The sequence below is a fragment of the Phytophthora infestans genome, genomic scaffold (genome assembly GCF_000142945.1).
Source record: "Phytophthora infestans T30-4 supercont1.2 genomic scaffold, whole genome shotgun sequence".
NCBI lineage: Eukaryota > Oomycota > Peronosporomycetes > Peronosporales > Peronosporaceae > Phytophthora > Phytophthora infestans.
In genome coordinates, this window is record NW_003303757.1 from 301,049 (window position 1) to 322,298 (window position 21,250).

The following is a 21,250-nucleotide window of genomic DNA, read 5'->3' on the forward strand; positions in this document are numbered from 1 at the left end:
CGTCGTTCGTATAGCGTACGCAGAGCATGACACACGAGGAATAGGGCATGACAAAGAAGAGACCTCCTCAGATGGGCGCAGTAGCCACTCTCATTAATTAAAATGAAGACTATTTAGATTTGTGTGCTAACTCTCAACCAGAGCTTCCAACATTCATTGGCACCTTCCATTCTTCATCTTTGATGCACTTCTTTAGCCATCAGATCACATTGGCAACACCTTGGATACCAAGCTGGACTGCAACCGGTATTGTCTAATGCTGATGATTATGATGAGTGGTAGCCTTCTTTACAAGTACTACGTAGTATTGAGTTTATTTTTTACTATTGCCAAAAATTCCTGTTGCTAATTTAGACATTTGGGCTCTTTGATAAAACCCACCTGGGTTTTCCTTCACATAAAAGTGCCTCACTGCGACCAAACACACACTTGGTCGGCAGCAACAGCGCGTACCCGATAGGCTACCGCTCTGATGGGAGACGAAGCTGCTGTCACGCTTGGTGAAGTGCTAGTGCAGGGAGCCACGGTGACCGCGTGGCGACTAGCAGCATGGAGAACGAACGCACTCACTTCCTGTTAGAATTGTGCATGAGGCTACACCGGTGTAACCGCGGTCCCGTAACCGGGTTCGGCCGCCACTCCTGCGGATGGTGAAGAACACTGTTGGAAGCGCGAGAGCGCAGGTAAGAAGGTTAGAAAAAGAGCCTCACTTCTCAATATACGGTGTCCTTCCACAGATCAAACTAAAACTTCCGATTTGGCGGCGTTCGCAACAAGCACCTCCAACGTCAACATCCTTAACATTTCCTACTTCAACGAGACGCAATGGGAGCAGAACTCAAGATAGCATACGAAGGCGGCGAGGCCGAGCGTGCCGCACGCCATTTCGTTGACAACTCGGCGTCTGCGGTCGCCTACAAGCGCGTCGAGGACGCGTGCGCCGCCGTCAAGAACGAGAAAATGGATTTCGCGATACTCCCCATTGAGTCGTCCTCACTCGGTAGCATCCACATCAACTACGACCTGCTGCTCAAATATAGCCTGCACATCGTGGGCGAATATGACCTTCAAGAGTCTTTCACACCTGAGCAAGAGGCGGATTTCACTTCGTACACGCGTTTCCTTTTGCTGTCAAAGAAAGAGGACCTGGCGCTGGACGAGAGAACTGCCGGTGTGGACTTCAAGACGTCGCTTGTTTTTGGCTTTAAGGACAGTACAGCTAAGAGAATGCTGACCCGTGCGCTCACGGTCTTCTCACAGCACGACCTGGACCTGACCAAGATCGAGAGTCGTCCATGGGATGGTCAGGAGCCACAGCAGAGTGGCGAGAAGGCCGTGGACGCCCGCAGATATAAGTACCTCTTTTACGTAGACGTGCAGGGCCATCTTACAGACGCTAACCTGGCGGCAGCCATGCGCAGACTCAGTGAGATCTGCGCGTTTGTACGCATTCTGGGCTCCTACGCAACCTCACAGAGCGTAGAGGCCGTGACGGCGGCAGAACTGTCGCGCAAGACTGGTCGTGTTGAGACCGGTACCAACATCACCATGGCCGACAAGTACCCGCTGAACCCGATGTTCCAGAAGGTGACAGTCGCTAAGACCGTGCTGATCCACGGCCAGACCAAGCAAATGGAGGCCGAAGGGAAGCAGGTGTGGTCACTATGTGTTGGTGAACCCGACTACAACCCGAACGAGCGCGTCTTAGCCGCCGGAGCCAAGGCAATGATCGAAGGCAACATCAAGTATGCGCACATGAAAGGTCTGGTGGAGCTGCGCGACCTCATCTCGACGTACCTGGACAAGGCCAAGGGAGTTAAGTACGACCCGGCCACAGAGGTGCTGGTGTCGAACGGCGCACAACAGTCTGTGTACCAGGCGCTGTACACGGTGTGCCGTCCGGGCCAGAAGGTCATCATCCCGACGCCATACTGGCTCAACTACCCGGAGATCGTCAAGCTCGTGTACGCGGAGCCCATCCCTCTACGTACAACGCTCGAGGAGAACTATCTAATTAACCCGGAGGAGCTGGAGAAGACGCTGACGGCGCACCCGGATGCCAAAGCTATCATCTTGTGCAACCCAAGTAACCCTTCGGGTACGCTTCACAGCCCCGAACACCTCGAGCGCATCGCCGCCGTACTGCGTAAGCCACAGTTTAGCCACGTGATAGTCGTCTCGGATGAGATCTACGAGCAGCTATTGTATCAGGATGAGGGTGTGCCAGAGCGTAAGCACGTGAGCTTCGCCACACTACCAGGTATGTATGAGCGCACACTTCTTGTGAACGGATTCTCGAAGGCGCACGCCATGACTGGCCTGCGTGTCGGTTTCCTTGCCGCACCCAAGTACTTTATCGACCCATGCACATTGCTGCAGGCGCAATTGACGTCGTGTCCGAACACTGTAGGGCAGGTGGCGGCCGTGGAGGCGCTTAAGTACGAGTTGGAGTGCATGGAAAAGGGAGAGCGTCGCATCACGGAGGTGATGAAGAACTTGGACACCAAACGCCGCTACATTGTTAAGCGATTGACAGCCATGCCGAACGTGCGCTTCGCGTACCCTACGTCGGCGTTCTACGTGTTCTTGGATCTGTCGTCGTACTTTAAGGGTAAAAAGGCACTCACTGCTGACAAGAGCGTGGCACTCACAAGCGTCGACGACTTCTGCGCATACCTGCTGCAGGATTCGCACATCGCCGTGGTGCCGGGCTCAGAATTCGGCGACGAGTTCGGCATGCGCATTTCGTACGCGAGCTCAATGGAGGCGATCGCGCACGCCATGGATGGCATGGAGAACCTACTGAAATCTCTTGTGTTCGAGTAATTGCACGAAGTTTCTTAGCGAGCGATAGTGTAAAAAAATGCTAAGAAAAAGTAATATTGTGATGTGCTTCGTAGTGTGTAGCGATCAAAGATTTTGTTTTTCGCCTTAGGTGTTGCTAAGATTGTGTAGACGAAACAGAAACATTGGCAAGCTACTGCTCCTTTCTACACCATTTCAGGTTCGTTCTCCCCACCGCAGGAGTTCGATACAACCGCCCCAGAGCCGACTTGCACATAGGACCGGGCAAATCTCAGTTCAAAACACCCAATGCCTGAGCTCAATACACACAGGTGTCTCTTTATTTTTTTTCTCCAATTACTGCGAAAGTACCAGCTGTAGAAAACTTCGGCAAGCCCACCCAGTGCATTTCATCCGTGTTTCCAAGCGTTGTTGCTAAGCCACAGAGTGATGTGACTCGTGCGGTGAGCTCCTTGATAACGGCACATCTACCCATCGTTTGCCGCTGTCATCGAAAGAAAGTTCAAGCTATCCTGACAGAGGCTCGTGGCAAGATTGCTGCTTACTGAGCAGCTTTGAGAATGCACACGAGAATTCGACGCAGCCAAAACGGTATGGACGTAGTACTTGCGCCTACAAATTGGCTTGCTAATTCTTGATGTTTGTGAATATGTATCAGCGATGAGATCGCACCTTTTACCATGCCGTAAGATAACTCAAAGCTGTGCAGCATTCATGCAGTCTAAGTGCGGCAAGCGTGTCCTTCCAAATCGTTCGTGGCGTGAGAGAACAGTGTCGTTGTTTCCTGGGAGACTGTGCACTTCATGGTTACCGACAGCTGTAGTGTTAACCAGTATGGGTCCTGGTCGTATATGTTTTCGTCGATTAGAGAAGTCCCACCAAACCTCTCCATACCTAATTTGATTTCGATAATTAAGCTCAGAGATTTTCGTGTAATGTGTACCACATATCAATTATTATCCAGTACAGAACTCATTTGGTTTATTCAAGAATTAGCCGAATCTGAGACACATGTCTTGATTTTGCTCGATGGGGCAAGCTGAAAAGGGAGGGGTGGCACTCCAAGAGGCCAGTGGGCCTGTCCAATGGCCCCACGTATTTGATACCGAGGAAGCCAAAGAAGGAAATGCGCAATTAGATCGTCGAACAGGAGGAGTGAATGCGCGCGTTGGATCGGATCATGCTGAAATGAGCTTCGTTTTGGTATGTGAATGGAATGATAACTCCTTTTTAAATTTCAGAGACCGCGGTGAGAGCGTAGTCAGCGTCGAAGATAAGCCCGGCAACACTATTAATATGTAGATCGGCAGATACATGAAAATTGTGCTTATTATGAATCTTGTACGATACAGGATAAAGTAAATGCATCTTGTATTTGCTGAATTCCTATCGCGAGGTTAATATCGTCTAACAATGGAAATATTGAGAGCCTCTGGAAGACGACCGACGAGGGCGCATCTTGGTTGGTTTGGGCTTTTCATGACGCGAGACAGCTTAACGCATAGATCGAGGAATCTGCATATTAGTAGCCGCAGCGACCCTCGTGCAGATACGGATCGCGCTCGGAAGCTTTGCCCAGTAATTGACTTTTGCCAAGCCTGCTTCAAGCTAGATACGCTGCGCTGCCGATCCGGGCATTAGTCGAGACAATACTGCCGTTGCAATTGTCTGTAACAGGCTGAGGACTTACATGAAGGACAAGCATCATAAATGGGTAGCCAAGCTGACCATACTGTGCTCTTCTGCATCCGCCAATAGCTTACGGTTAGAAAAGGAACGTGCCTAGATTTGGTTTGGGTCCAGAGCTCTCTTATATCGTATCATACACATTACTAGTTCTGGTATCATGTCTGATACACAATGAAATTATTGTGGCGAGCCGCAAGACACTAAGTCAGGCCCCGCGGCGGTGATTCGCAACCTCAATAAAATCCTTGATTTAATCGGATCAGCGAAATAGTGTCTCACTGTCACGGATTGGTTTTACACGCCCCAACACTGTCAAAGCAGCTTCTTGCAAGGAGATAAGACAGTGTCGGAGCTGTGATGGTCATCTGACGTGGACTGTGCAAGGAGATCATTGTGAATAATAATATATTCGGTGTTGACCGCGGTAGATACACAGTCGATTAGTCAGCGATAGCGCCCAATATAAATGTTGCCTGCTGGTGGGACAACTAACCTGCCTACTAGCTGTGGAAGTGCACGTGGTGGGGGTGGGGTAGTGTGGAGGGAGTACAGTATTGCACCTCGTTTTCGCGCACTTGGACCTTTAAAAAACTTCCGGATGTGATGATCCTGAATCCAAACGAACTAAACGTTGTATGCTAGAATATGATTTATTTGCAAATTATATATGATCCACCCCCGCGAAAACGGGGTGCAGTACTGTAGTACCGCTTGGTCCGGCGGGAGAGGTCTGGCAAAGCGACAGTGATCGCGTGTTACAAGAAATACGGAAGGACTACCAGACGTTCATTATGCGGAGCTGACGTGCATGATGAGCTCCGTCTTCAAAGGTAGGAGCCCCTTTTTGTTATGTACCGGATACCGCGTTTTAAAATTCTGTATAATGCACGTTTTATTATGGTACTCAGTGAGTACTACTCACTTCAACTAGCTCTCAAGTACAAGAATTAGTACTGGTCACTTTGCGGCATTTTTATGGACCTTGCTATTGTAAAATTCTAGTTTACAATCATTAACTCCAAGAGTCGGTTTGGACGCATTCCGCACGACGAATGGAGTGCTGACCAAGAAACCAGCACCACAAGATTGAAAACGCTTGTGTAGTTCCAGGTGGAGAGAGGTAAGCAATGAACATACAGTGCTGGCACTAACGATAAGAACTAGACTTTTTTTTCTTTAGATTTTGGACACTACAAATTTTCAAATGCAATCAAAATCGGACCGAATTTGACTATTCGTCGAAAAATAACGCCCTGGCGGGGTGGCATAACTACAGTATAACAACAAAAACGACTTTTGCGTTTTTATATGCTATAGGTGGTTGTTCCAAGCTGTTCTCATGCAGGAGTCTTGCCCAAAGCTAGGTGCACTAACCGACGCAGTTAAACGTAATTCGGCGCACTATATGAAGAGTGAGCGCCCCAAATGCTTCATAATATGAAGCGTCAAGGTGCGTTAAAGTAACTAGAAAGCAGCTACGTTGGTAGTACACTGCGACTAGAGTGTGGCTAGCGTTTTACACCATTCTCTCGTAAATAACATGGCTTTGGCGAGTGGCCGAAACTCACAGCTTGAGCCAAGCCTACAACAGTATTATACTTGAATACAGTATTGGACGGAGTTGATGGGAGCGTGAAATATGAACTGGGTCGCCCTCGGGTAGATACATGTACTCTATCGCATTTAGCCACTCACAGACAGACTTACAAACAGTAGGTACTTGTTATGTTACCTAAAGCCATTTTTTGTAAGTAGAATACTCCTCCGAAGATGATATTACAACTACCCTATACATACACAAACTGATACAAGGGGGCTACCGAATCGTTATCGAAAACAACTTGCTCGTGCGACTATGTCGCAAGCTGCCAGCAAAACGAGTGAGCTTCCAATGGACGGCACACTAAGCGATCAAGAGGCCAAAACACAGTGTGCGCATGACCAAAATAACGTGGCTCAGTTGTCTACCCGGTTTGATATTTGGACGAAATCGCACACAGGTAAGACCCATTTCCGTAAGACAATAATTTCATAAGCGCAAAACAAAACGCTACGTGAAAATGCGAAAAGTGAGAGAGTCGGATCCTGTGTAGACAATATCAACGGGGAATTTACCATTCATCATTTCCGAGAGTCTTCTACAGGTTCCTTAAGCTCGGACGCCTGCTGAGCTCGCCTTTCCTGAAGGCATCATCAATAAGTAACCAAGTAACGCTGTGTGCATTTAGAAGCACTAACTCATTATCAGATCCAGCTCAAGGTGGACCGTGTAGAGACAGCGTGTGGGTGCTCGAAACCGTGTTCTAAGATGACTGCCGGAATTGCAACGAGGATGTGGGGAGCAGTATAACGTGAAGTTGAAGGCAAAATATAAGCGAGATCGGAGTATTTTTGAAGCTGCTAGGGCTATCAGAAACATGAAACGCTTCGTCAATCACAGCTGCGAGGCAAACTGCTGGATTGAAGAACTCTATGGAGACGAAGGACCAGAAATCGCGATTGTCGCATCCCGTACCAATGGTACGGTACCATTGAGCCAGGTAAAGCGATAGCGACGAGTTACGGCACCGACCAGAGCTTCCATCGCACTTGTGTGTCTTCCCAATGCGTTGCCAAGATTCGCCATGACCCACCGGTCGAGGAAGAGGTAAATTTGGACTACGTAGCTGTAATTGAGCTGAATAGGTGGGACATTTTAAAGAGTAGCATCGTAGACGTTTCATGATAGATTTTGTTGAGGTGGGACGCAAGTCGATCGTATAATAAAAGTAGAGCGCTCATCGTCATGAACGTCAAAACAAACTCATTTTCGAAAAATGCTACATTTAAATGCTTCCATCAAAATACTGAGATTAAAAAGATAGAGACGTACAACATGATGCTGCACCATACCCACGCGCATAAACCACAAACGCGGTTATGCAGTACGCTCACTAGTACATTCTATCACTGTATGCTGGCTATGGTGTAGCGGTTCCATGGCACTCCTTCAAAACAAACCTATGCAGGATACTTTTGCTATTGCTGGCTCAGCTGAAGAACACTTCGCACGTTGCTCAGTCGTTACTAAATCCGACGCCAAGGACATACTTGACTGGCCCAATTTCTACCAGCCCAATCATTGCTGCCTGGCATGAGGAGACAGGATGCTTTTTCACAGCGGTCATTTTCTCCCATAAATTGAAGATCATACGACATAGCCAGTTAGGAGCTTGCCTATCTCCACCTTGTCGTGGAGATAGTAACGGCTACTGCTTTATCTATTTATGCGTGAGCGACTCATGCTTATCTTCGTTGGTCAATGTGCTTTGAGGTTTGACTTAGGCGCGTTCTTAATTCTCCGCTCCCTGCTCCAGGGAGATCTTTCCGCATGACTATTGGACATTAAACAATCATCATAGATTTGTACTGGATCTTCGGTCTCCCAAACCGCTCCCGCTCCGTGGTCGGGAGTAAGACGACTGGTGGGAGACGCTCTTTAAGGGCAAGGGTTCACTCGCGCGAAAATGAAGGAGCTCGAGCGCGTAGAGAGCGCTATGGAAGACTACAAGAAGTGGAGTGCGAACGCCTTTCGCGCAGAGTGTAGAATGCTCAGGACAGCGCCCGCCTCATCGAACAAATCGTCATTTCTGGCTGCCCTCCGTGCCAGTCTGCTTGTGACGGAAGGTGTTACGGCTAGTGGAGTCATGCAGAGCCCTTTCCATCGGTCCAAGCTTGAGCGGAAAACGGTAGATTGCGTGTTTATATTCTAAACATGCTGTTCTCCGACAGCTTTTGCGACGGCGTCGCTCGTTTAGGTGATTCAGCAGCACTGAATGATCAAATATCATTTTGTAGCGGCGCTTACAGCGTCTAGGGTGCGCCATTACCAGTAAACACGATGGGTTGCCGTTGGCTATGAACAGCTTGCAAACGGCAGACGAGGAAGCCGAATTGGTAAGTGTGTGGGCGGTAGTACTTATGAATACGATGAATGAGCGCTGCTAAAAACGTGCGGGATCACTATTTGTGTGGAACTGATACGTATATAATTTTGTGAATGAAGCGAGGTTCATGCGCGAATGGATCCCGTGCTGTATGAAATTTAAGAGCTCTTTTTATTTTCCATAGGTAGCGTGGACAACACACAATTCCACGGTTTGGTTCCTATCTTAAGATTTTGGGATGATTCAACGCTCCTTCCACCTGGGATTTCTTTCGGAAATTTAAGAACGGGCCTTATTGAGCTGTTGTTTTGCCTTTTTTGCTGAGTCTAAAATAAATGTGGTCTTATGCGCTATAAACACAACCGTCTTCGAGAAGATGGCTAGCTCAAATTGTCGCGTTTACTGCTGACCTTAAGGAGGAAGCGACGCTTACGTTTACGACGCTAGGGAAATATATATTAAAAAAGTTGCTGGGTTTTATGACCTTGAGCTTATTATTATAACGGCTATTTCCTAGATTGATGACATTGATTATCTGAAAACGTCAGGTATTAGATATAGCCAATGTGAACCTAAGTGGTAGAAAAGATAAATCAATGTACTCGCTTATCAACCGGACCAACAATACCAAAAATAAAATATATTCGAGCAACCTATCACATATCAAGTTGTTTACCCTAACTAGACGTGCACCGTAAATAGACATCCCACAGGGGTTGGTAGAAACTACACTTTTGCCGTGAATCGCAAAAATGACAGCAGAATTCTCATAGGTCTGGACTAGCTGCTTAGCGCTATGTCATTCCGTTTAGCAAATCGTAGGAAAGGTTTTCACGCGCAACCATCTCTCTAAATCCCGCATTGACGTATCTATCGGGAAAGAGCTAAACTATCTATTGTGAGACATTGTGCATCCTAAATATTGGATAAACTCAACAAAACCCAACCCTTGTGGTTTGATGAAAACAAATATCCTGAATCATTCAAGATGAGAGCTCACAGCGGTGCATGCTAAAACATTACCGTGTATCAATAATCACAAAGAAAGAACCACCAAGCGCCAAAACCGTCGATTTGTTTTTCAAAATAGCGTTCAACTACAGCAAATCGAACGGTGATTAAGATCAATACTTTGATCAGAATACTTTGGACAGCAGAAGCAGCTGCTCGTATTGCCACCGGCATGTGGAGACGTGTCGCAAACGGCGAAGTGGCGTCATCTTCACCACCATCAGTCGAATCTTCATTGTCTTTCACATCAGGCGCTCGCGTAAATTCTCCATTCCCATTTCATGGCTGCAGCAAGGTGTCGCTCTTGCAAAATCTCGGAGCACAAGACTGCCTCAACCTTAATGGCATACTAGCGTTTGCTACACAGATATGCACGCAGTACCGTCGGCTGCTCCCCCTTTAGTACTGAAGCCGAACTTACGAAGCTGCAGAAAAAAAGTCTTTTTGGGGCCGGCATAAAGTATTAGAACGAAGGGCGTATATTCGCGTTTTTTAACAGCAATAGACGTTCGTTCCTAGCTGTTGGCATGTTTGCACAGTTAGGCACGTCTACCGATGTAGTTTAACGTAAATCGGCGCACTAAAGAAGCGTGAGCTCTCCATGTTCTTCGTATAGAAGTTGGTCGGAAACTCGGCCTCCTGCGCTAGATTATATACAATTGATTTTGTTTTGTGTTCTTAAGACTAAATAAGTCTGATGAAATACATAACCTAGATCCAACATCAGCTGAAGATAATCGAACGGACGGAGCTAAAGGTAAACCGTGCAGCATACCGCATCGTGAAGTCGTAGGAGGACACCAATATCTCGTGGCGAGATCATGGCTAGGCATTGCCCTCGTCGTTCGCATTCTCAGAGAATTCCTATTTTCCTTCACTACAGCTTATTACGCCCAAGTAAAGTGCGGATTCAGATATTTAAAACCAGCTAAAGGGTATATGCTAAGCATGGTAGTGGCCGGACCAGACAAACAGAATTTACAGTGGATAGAAACTCACATCGTTGCTGACAATGCGAGCGACAAGCTCAACCATCTATCGGTGAGCGGATAATATCTCACAATGACCAACGGATGTGCGATTTCATGTGACTCCCACGAGCAGAGACCCCATTCTTAAAGCACTATTTAAGTCGAATAAATTGTAATGAATGAGGGGGGAAAAAGACATGAGATTTCGAGGTCTGCGTGATGAGCATCGGTGGATGTATAACAAATCAACACTTTGGTGCGACAACGTGGCTACGCAAAGACTATCGCTTTGTCGAAGAAGCAGGTCTAGCACAGAGATAACAAGCACATTGAGAGCAGATTCCACTACGTCCGAAACCGCAAAGATCGTGAGCGTTTGTGCACGACATGCTCCGATGCGAAGCCGATAATTGCAGATATGTAGACAAACCCGCTCGATTGAATCAAGTCTCAGAACTATCGGTCTGTAATGGGCACCTCAATTTCATAAGTAGGTGCAGCTCCTTGCATGAGTGGATGCACACGCATCCACACACATCCACTCATGCAAAGAAATTTACCTCGGCTAGCGTGTGCGGAAGTGTTGTACTCTATTGGGAGAACCAAAACCATCATTAAAAACAATAGGCGATGTAGCGTTTAAGTGATCAGGACAGTGGCCTTGGCTTTAAAATATAGTCAGAGTTGAAACTTAGTTAAACGTAAGTCTCCGTCGTCCTATTGCGAGCTTCCTCAACACGATAGTGTAAAAAGCAAACGAAGTAAATACATGACCATTACACAACCACTACTCGCTGTAGGGCTACGAAGAGATCAAGGGAAACAAGTGTCGAAGCGTCGAGGAAAAACCTGCAGCTACGACGTGGATACTGGTCGTCACGAATACAGATGAGGGTGGTGACCATCTGCTGTCTATTAGGCAGACGAACGACTTGCGGAAGTGCGACGAGTGCAATAATTTATGTGCTTGGATATCGATTGTTATCCGCGATGTTCAGGTGCGTGTTGATGGACACAATGTACTCAAGCTCAAAGCACTACGCCATTCGTAGATGTTAGGTCGCAAGTAGGGGGGGGGGCTGCTAGTGTATGGCTTTGCAGACTTTGTGGGTCGAAACATGGTGTCAAATGCCGTTAATGACCTTTTTATCGCAGCATAGGTCGAGACGAACTATTTCTCCCATGTTGCCTCGGCCTTCTTATAGGCAACCCGTGCACAAACCGGAACAGCTGTAACGCTAGCGATTCGCGGATTGTACATGGCCAAAATTAGACTTCATGCACCTATCTTTTGCAATCGGATGATATCGACGGCCATTGAAGTCTTTTTGTGGTTAAAATACCGCTGGCGACTAAAGGTTTTCCCGTACATCATCAAAATGCCATGCATGGACGCCACAACGCCTTGTATCTATTCGATGTAATAGAGTTGTTCCTTGCGAAGACAGAGTGGACAAACCATGACAACGTACGTCTACATCACGAAGCCTCGTCAAGCTAACCTGGTTGACTGCGCTCTTCACGTTTTGCACTACATGCAGGCGATTCATAAGTTGATCGTAAAGCGGCGCCTTGGCACTCTGCACCCTTACTCGTGGTGGTCGAATTTAATACATAGGTTTCGACTCGCGCAACCTCTACCAGAGTAAAGCACACGAAAAAATAGTAGAAGTGTTTGTTAGGTTCATACTATTGTACTGACCACTCGACACAATTTGATAAGCTGAATCTATGCGTTTAGATTGAATTTCAGTAGCTCAAAGATATCTTCAGATTTGAGTCTCTAGGTTCTCGCGCTAGAGAAATTGCTACCACTTTTCGAAATTCTTAGTAACCGAATTTCCAATTGAAAAAGCCTTTACATTGAGATGGCGCTTTCGGTTTGGCACGCGACATGAAAACGAGGTAGATCTACTGAAACACATGGCCAATGTTCTGATAACGTAATATGTGTATCGCAATATAAAACAACAGAGAACACATCTAGAGATTTGAAGCTTTTCAAAGTCAGAGTTAAATGCAAAATTTGATCGATTCGCTCACTTTAACAAATTGAATCATTACGAAAAACTAGCTCACAGCCTAGTAAAAACGTTAATCGTATGATTAACGCCTCCTTCGACGCTATCGTGGGCTTGACGGGCATGGGCATATTTCGGTCCCGTCGCGACCTTCATGGTCATACTCGAGTCTGCAGGGGATACTTCTTTTGTTGTTCGAGTTTGAATACACCAGCGTAGCTGTCCTACTTGCCTCTTTGTGACAAACAAACCGTTCATATAGACATTTTGTTTAATTTAAATCAGAACATGTATTTTGTTTAGCAGCTACAACACTATGTAAGTGTCTTGTTGTCCAGCGCCTTCACAGTAACGTACCGTTTCGACTGCATCTCGCCTTCCACGGCCTTATTACTTAAACGACCCCGTTGCACCTCTATTTGACTGTTCGAGTTTGCGACGTCGAGCGTGTGGCCTTCCTGGGAAAGCTGGCTAGGCAATTAGCGAAAGATGCCGGCAAAACAAACTAAAATGTTTGATAAGGCAATTTCTAGTGTTTGTACTGCTTGATCCTCGGTGAGTCTATGAACATCAACTTAAGTTTTGTGCGAGCGTTTTTTACTCTGGCCCAGATTTTGGTTGATACCGTTGCTCCGTGTTGTGCATGTGCTTTGCTGTCGTATGGCCTTAACATGCTTCGAAACGCTCTATCTCCGCACTCCACGATGGTGATGAGATAGATCGGTGGCTCATCACGTATATATTTGCTACAGTAAAGCTTGACGTCCGAAGTAGAGTGAATCAGACCACCTATTGCGCTATCCATAGCTCACCCTACCTCATTTTGACTCATCTCGCACGCGTCTACATTGCGCCATGCGGACAGCGTCGCTGTGGCTCACTCCGGCCAGTTGAGACGACAGGAGTACACATCCTAGTGTTGGTGATAATTGCGGAGAGAAAAGACAGCTGAACTAAGTTGACAGCTAGAGCCGCTTAGTGCTGCAAGTACGGATATTTGTCTATACATCCAGAGTTTGGACACTTATAATTTGATTCAATGTAGTGGTTGATGAGCTTGTCGCGCAGTGTTAGTGATGCGGTGTTAACATGTACATTTTTGATACTAATCAGGGTTGTCAGCGCGGACAAGCAATACGATGCATTTGAAAACTTCATTACGTCAACGCTACCCATCACTCTCCAATCTGCGACGCAGTGGGAACATCAGTTTCCCGAGGCAGAGTATAAATTCAGGCAAGTTTGGTGTCAACTTCGAGTGAGAGCGCGATCGAGATGAAGCCGCCACGGCCACCGCCACCGGACAGGGGACGAGGCAGCTCGCCGCAACCCGGTCAGCACGGTGGTGATGCAGGGACAGCTGCAGCAAGACGGGCAGCAGATGACCTGGAAAGCGGCCGAGAGAGATCGACCGGGGAGAAAACACAGAAACAGAGAGAAAAGAGCGAAGACTCAAAGGTCGCGATCGAAGAGGCGCAAATGATTTGGTCCCAGGATTCGATCGTGCCAGAAACGCAAGAAACAGATGATGAAGACGTAGAGATGTGTGGTGTTGGAAATCCCACGTGAACTCTAGCTACAGATGTAGTTAGGATGTTCCCACAACAATACGTCTATTAGGATAGTAAACAATCGTTCGGGCGGACCTGAAGACCCCAGTTCTGCCCTTGCACCGGGACAAACTGGACCTTGTAAACTACTTATATAGGCCAACCAGTAAAATAAGAACACGCTACTAGCACGAGCAAAGCTAGCAGGTGTTTTGAATCCTCGTGGTCCCAACAGCGGAAGGGTACCAGGCACGGGTAAGCCTTTTACGAGATCACCGAGTGTTCAACACTCGGCTGGAAGAATTAAAAGGGAGGCAATTCAAGCACTCCCAGTCGTGCAAATAGGCAACAATAAGCCGTCACGTAAAACCTCCCGATAATAATCGGCCAATACACAAAGTCTCTTGGCCTTGCCGGATGAACCCTCGCTACAGAGCTTCGAGTTCACTGACAGGCATAACACACTCAAACAAGCTTGGCCTGACGCTTACCTTGAAGCCGGACGTCGCTCTGTGTGCTTGAGTGGAAATTCTGTTCTGTATTTAAGCTTACCCTTTCGGGTCTATTCCCAATAAGAAGTCCTAATCAAGTATACAAATATCAAGTAAACCATGATCCGTTATGGATCTTCTGGCATGCCAAGCGTCGTCTGCACCGTCGCACGAGCATCTTTAACGGTCCGCGCCCTGTCCCAGACGGTGAACGTGTCTTCCAAGGGTCGCTGAGTCTTCCGCGAACTCATCCCAACCGCCACTGAGGGTTCGTACCGTAGATGGTCCGCTGAATGCGAATCCGGCCAGTCCATTATTAATAATAAGGACAGCCTGGATTCAGTTACATATGGCCGTATCCAATACTCGTCGAAGGGTCGGGAGTGACGCCGTCGAGTCCCTTGCACCTTGGCGTCTCCGTACATCACATGACCGAGGGTTCGTTGCTTGAACATCTTGGGCGGTGTCACGTCTTTGTCGACGGGTGATAAATCCGCAACTACGGAGAAAATCACTACACCACAAACTGCCCCCTGTCGCAACGGAAGCCCACGGTACTGGTGCCCGGTGTGACATTTCTTCATTCTTCATTTCACCATCTCGCCACCGTATTTCCAAGCGTCTGAATCGAGCCGTGTCCGACGCTTTTCAGCGTCTCAATCCTCGTAGACGTCGCGAACGTGAACAGCTGGAGGTACGTCAGCTCATCCTTCTCTTGAATCATCGGCACCTTGCTCATCATCTCGCATTACTCGACTTGTTTCTCAGGAGGGCAAGGCCGAGGGTTCGAACGTCCCTCAGTCTGCTACACTTCCTCCGACAGCGGCGTCATCAACTGGTCCTTCGGCGCTTCCTGCCCCAGACTCTTCACTCCCTGCGGTAGCTCCTGCAGCACTCCCCGTCGTCGCTAAATCCGCGGAGATGGCTCCTGCTGCTCCTCCTGCGCCTGCTGGTGGTACACCACCACTCACCGAAGATTCGCTGCGCGCTATGCTGGCTGAAAGTACGGAGGCATCGGTCGATCACATGATGACCTCGATAATTCCGTACTTGACTGCAATGTCACGTCACCAAGTGCAGCTCAGCGTTGCGCCTCCTCTCCACGGCGATGTACACACTCAACGTCGCCTCGAGACTGCTGTTGGTTTCGATGATGTCCTCGCTGCATGTTCCACGACGTTCTCCAGCATCTCAGCTAACTGTTGAGGTGTCCCGCGTGACTTCGTTTGCAGTGGTCGCTCTCCGGTCGGCATTCATGTTTTCTTATTCTTAATCCACTTCCACAGCGTAATCATGTTCATGTTGTTCTTCAAATGCATATACAATTTGTTGTTGCAGTAACGTTTTTCGTCTGTTACCACAGGCTGCATCGCCCTGTGGACAGTTCATACGTGATCCAGTCACGCTAGTCTTCGTCCGCCACTTGCGCCATCTGCAGCCGATTCTCGCTCTTCTTGGCTCGCAAATAGTCGTACAGCAGACCTCCACATGACAAGTTTGATGATGGTTCCCAAGTTGTATCTTCATAGCCAACCCACTTGACTTTGAACTCGCGTACAGCACGCTCCGTGCTCGTCGTTAGTGGTGTTCTGTCGTCGAGGATGGCCTCGACTTCATATTCACCGGCAACTTGGTCTGGTTCCCAGCTGTCCTCAGGCAGTAGTTCCTCATCGAAGTCGAGTCTTGCTTCATTAGTCGCGTCAAGTACCAACCGAGTGTTCGGTCGACTGTTGAATTCGTTGACAGCCTTGAGTCTTGACACATGCACTACTGGGTAAAAGCGATACCCACTTCGATCAGGCAGTTCCAGCTCGTACGCAAACTCTTCCACCTTGCGCTTGATCCGAAAAGGTCCATGCCATCGGTGAGCTAATTTCTTCGTCAAGCCCGGTTTGACGCGTTCCATGTACAACCACGCCCGGCTCCCAATCTCAAAAAGAGATCTCGGTGGAGCTCTTGCAGGATCTTCCATCTCTTCCGAAGCTTCTGGAGAGTTCGCCGAGTGTTCGTTTCCACTTGGTTGAGGTACAGCAGCTTTTTCCAGTCGACTCAGGGCCTCATTATGCTTTTTAGCCCTTCGCTCCTTTTCTACAGCCTGATAATCTTTGGCCATAGTGAGGGCGACCTCATGATGTCGATTGATCTCGCGCCGCCACGCCAGTGCGTCAGACTGCTTGCCGAGTCCTCGTTTGAGTGATGACGACATTGCCCGCAACGTCGACTGCGCATCCCAACCATGAACGAGGTAGAACGGCGTTTCCTTCCTCGTAGTGTCCTGAGAAGTATTAATAGCAAATACTAGCTTCTCCGCGATTTCGTCCCAATCTTGCTGTAGAGGGTCTTCCGCGTACACCCGTACGGATCCCATCACCGACTTCACCGAGCGTTCCTGCTGTCCATTAGCCTGTGGCCGATAGCTCAAAGTCGCTCGTGATCTTGACTGCATCATCTCTGCAAATGCTTGGAAAACCTCGCTCATGAAGCGTGGGTCGCGGTCGTGCCTTATTAATGATGGGGCTCCGAATCGTCGGTACACACATTCTTCGAACACTTGGGCAACACTCAGTGCAGTCGTATCTGACATAGCCTTGGCAATAACGAATCCCGTGAACGAGCACTGAAATAGGAGCAACGCCGTGTTGCCCCTGCGAGATTTCGGTAGTGGGATCACAAAATCCATCGAGACGATCTGGAAAGGTCGTTCGGCTAGTACGTTGCCAGGTGAGTATCCACGAAACTGTGGACGGCTTTTACTCGAGCTGCAATCTGGACAGGACTTCACGTGCTTCTCCACGTCTGCGTACAAGCCGATCCAATAATAATCGGACTTAACACGGTGGAACGTTCTCACCACACCTTGATGTCCTCCTTCCAGCGAGTCGTGACAGTTTTGCAGGACCTCTTGAATCATCGTTGTTGGTACCACAAGCCGCAGCTTGGTCTCCTCTTGCCAACCGTGGTCGTACCGACGATTCAATCCAAGATAGTGAAGCACGCCGTCTTCTGATAACACGAACCGGTCAGCATACTTCCAGGCATCTCGAGCTTCTTTGTATCTCAGCTCTTGTGCTTGGCCCTGAAGCACCTTCTTGATGTTAAACCACTTCTGTTCCTCGTCTTGTGTCACTAGTATCCGTCTGCGTCGCTCCCGCTGTATCGCTACCGGGTCAACATCTTCCGCATCGGGAAATGCCGCTGGTACAGTCTTGTGAGGATGGTCTGGCAAATCCTGGCCGATTGAATCTTCGGTGGACGTCTCTCGTCGTTCTTCATGCTCTTCTTGGGCTTTTGAGACATCCTCCGAGTGTTCATCTGCAAACCTGACGCGTTTCTTGGCTTTCGTCTGTCGCCGAGTCATCACTGCTATATTACCATAATCGCACTTTGGTGAGCTGTAATCAACCACGAAATTTTCGAAAGTTTTCCACTTTGAAGACTCGCTGCCTGTCAGTACATGTACTTGACGCTCTGCTCCTTGTGGCGAAACATCTACCGAGTCTTCATCCGGCTCGTAGATCATTTCCTGGATGCGGTTCAGCGATGCCAATTCCGACTTGCGAGTTTCAGCCAAGATTACCCGACTGACCTTCGATTCCAGCGCTTCAGTGGCTAACGAATCCGCGGCCGCGTTGTATTCTCGTACAGCGTGAAGATATTTAACTGATCGAAGCTTGGCCGTGAGTTCCTTGTGAGTATTCAGCAGCGCTAGCAAAGTTTCCTTCCTGCATGCGATCACCCCTAGTGATTGTTGAATCGCGAGCCTTGAGTCCCCAACGATGACTAAATCCTCGGCACCGTGCGCAATAGCAGCCTTGACACCGTTTATCATACCTGTATACTCTGCCTCATTCACCGTGGTAGCCGAGAGGTAAGCGATGGGAGCAATCACTACCTTCCACTCAGGAAGGCTCCACAGCACCCATGAACAACTCCCGTAGCCACCGTACTTCTCTGTCTTCGCTGATCCGTCAAAAGACATGACGAATCCGCTGTAATTACGGGAAAGCCTGGCGTACAGCAACGCGGGGTCCATTCGAACAGTCGGGGAACCCTTGTTTGGAGGTGCCACCGGCGCGAGCGAGTCTTCCAGGTCAACGAAGCTGGTGATGCTTGACTGCAGTAGCTGCGCAAAGGCGACATCCTTCTCCTTCACGCGCTGCACCTTAAGGTGCCACTGCGATAGCAGCACTGCGAACTGGACCGCGCGTCCGAAGAGAGACTTCGACTTATGCACCCACTCTAACGTCGAGAATCGTGTATAGACATGTAGCGTCTTTCCTGCCAGCTGGACGTAACAGATCTTCAAGAGCAGAAGTAACGCCAAAACTTCCTTCTCAGCAGGATGGTAGTTCATCTCGGCCTCCTTGAGCACCCGACCGAGGAACCGTACGGGGTGTAACTTGCCTTCATGTTCTTGCATTAGCGTAGTGCTCAACGCCCATTCATTCGCAAAGAGCATGACGTGAACGGCTTTCGACCGATCGAAGTGCCTGAGGATGGGTGAATGTGAAACACTCGTCTTCAATTTTTCGAAGGAACGACGTGCCACAGAAAGGCCACCTTTAACGACAAAGTCTTCATCCTTGAGCTGGTACAGCGCCGCACCGTAGACCGCGAAGTCTTGAATGAAGCGGCTGTAGTAATTAACCGCTCCAAGAAACGACTGCATGCCCTTCTTGCTCGTTGGAAACGAAAGCTCGGTGATAGCCGCAAGCTTCTTGGGGTCAGATCTGATACCTTCTGGCGAAATTTTATGCGACAGAAAGTCCACCTTGGGTTGGCAAAAGATGCTCTTGGTGAAGCTAATGCTGATCCGACACTGTGCAAATCTTGCTAGCAATCGGTCCAGCGTCGCCAGGCAGCTGTCGAAATCCTCGCCACCGAGGCAAATGTCATCCACAAACGACCGTCGACCAAATACAGGTACCAGCGATGATTCGTCTGGCTCCCCGTTCGTACACATGTCAGCGACGGGGCTGTTGACGAGTTGTAGTACAGGGTCGGTCTCTACCGGTGCTTCGTGGTCTGCCGCGAGCTTCGTTCGAAACGAACCCTCGGCGCTTGGCCCACGACGTTCCTTGGCCTGTTCTTCAGCTAAACGCATCTTCTCCGAGTATTCAAACCAACCTCCTTTAGGTTGAACGAACCCCCAGAGTGCGTTGTCAATCATACGCTGATAGATCGCGTTCTTTAGCCCGAAGGGCATGCGTAACCACTCGAAATGTCCGAGTGCGCAGACGAACGCCGATACTTTACGCGCTCGCAAGGTCATCATGACCGCCCAGAAGCCGCTTGCTGCATCCAGCGAGCAGAACCATAGGTAGCGCTCGAGATCTGCTAACAGGTCGTCGACTAGCGGCATTGCATACTCCATGATCGCAGTGATAGCATTCACCATCTTGTAATCAATGCAGAGCCGGATGTCCAGCCCGTTCTTTTTCACCACAATCACGATCGGTGATGCCCATGGACTGTCTGAAAAGACGATCAGTCCCGCACGCAATAAAGCGCGCAGCAGCTCGTACAGCTTGCCGAGAAATCGTAGCGGCACGCGCCGGGCACGCTGTTTAATTGGGGCGTGCCCCTGTGTGTCGATATCGCATACCGCACCGTAGGCTGGCGGCGGTAGTGCGTTACCACTAGCAATCAGGATGTGCTCGTGGTTCTTTAGCGTCGCGACCAGACGTTCTCGGCGTTCAGCCGACAGCTCAGGATCAGCAACATTAGGCGCAGTGTAGTCAATTGTCGTGTTGATCTCTTCGGTCAGATCCGGCAGAAATGCCAGCTCCTTCGCGTAGTCGTCCAAGCCAATGTTGTTAGCTGGGTGTTCGTAGAAATCATTTCTCGTATCCTCCGTTGCTTCATTTCCTTCGGTCGTTAACACTCGAGCAACCGAGATGTATGTTCCGTCCAGCGTCGCTACGGATTCTTCCCTTGACTCAACATTGGCATCCGCTTTGATTTCAACAGTCGGTACTTGGTCCATCTCCTTCCCATCCTGGTTTCCCATCTCTGGGCCATCTGCCGAGTCGTCGTTCGCAATATTGAATGCGCGGGCCACCGACATATTGGGTTGGTGACTTTTGTTCAGCTCCTCGTTCTGCCGCTGTCTCGACAGTTCGGCATTCGCACCAATCTTGCAATGAATACCCGGTGCCGTACTCAACATCTTCAGCGCGATGCCTGCATCCTCAGGATCAACCACCGACGTCTCGTTCGCAGATTTGGTGACACACAAGGCCGGGACAGCTTCGTCAAAACAGGTGACTCCATCTAATCCAGTGCTGTTACTTGTCGCTTCCGTGGTCACCCCTGACAGGACACTAACACTCGTTGGCGTATGTACCACGTTTACCGGCCTCAGTAGTTCGTGTGTACGCACTACCGAGACTTCGTTCGCGTTATTGCATCCGCCATGGGTTGTCGTGTACGTGTCCAAAGGTTCTGCGGAAGGCTGACCGTCGGTCGAATCCCCGGCTGTCACCCCAGACGCCAGACAGGCTTTCACTCGCTCACGTTCTTCCAGGATCAGTGCCCAGCGCTCTGCACACGTCAGACGATCACTGGAATCCAATAGCGAGTCTTCTAGAGGTCGTGCTAGCACCCCACTGGGTTCTGGATAGTTCGGTCGATCAACTGCCGAAGGCTGAGTTGCAAGCCATTGTTCGTAGATTTCACATTCACGCTGAAAGAGCTCGCGGTCTCTACAACCTTCGTAGGCCAATACTTGCCAGTCTTGGTACTTCTTGGACTCCAGACGCACATAGCCGTCACCTCGTGGCAAAT

The 21,250-nt window shown here is 49.0% G+C and overlaps 2 protein-coding genes across 2 annotated transcripts; both read left to right on the forward strand.

Annotated features, from left to right (window-relative positions):
* Window positions 1–825: 825 nt before the first annotated feature.
* PITG_01195 (aspartate aminotransferase, putative) lies at window positions 826–2,826 on the forward strand (the record flags this gene model as incomplete). The annotated part of the gene is made up of 1 exon (XM_002907825.1): window positions 826–2,826. The coding sequence occupies one exon, from the start codon at window positions 826–828 to the stop codon at window positions 2,824–2,826; it is 2,001 nt and encodes a 666-aa protein (XP_002907871.1).
* A 5,174-nt stretch (window positions 2,827–8,000) lies between these two features.
* PITG_01196 (uncharacterized protein) lies at window positions 8,001–8,981 on the forward strand (the record flags this gene model as incomplete). Its single annotated transcript, XM_002907826.1, has 3 exons — window positions 8,001–8,222; window positions 8,332–8,430; window positions 8,976–8,981. 3 exons carry the CDS (start codon window positions 8,001–8,003, stop codon window positions 8,979–8,981), a joined length of 327 nt encoding a protein of 108 aa, XP_002907872.1.
* Between the last annotated feature and the right edge of the window lie 12,269 nt (window positions 8,982–21,250).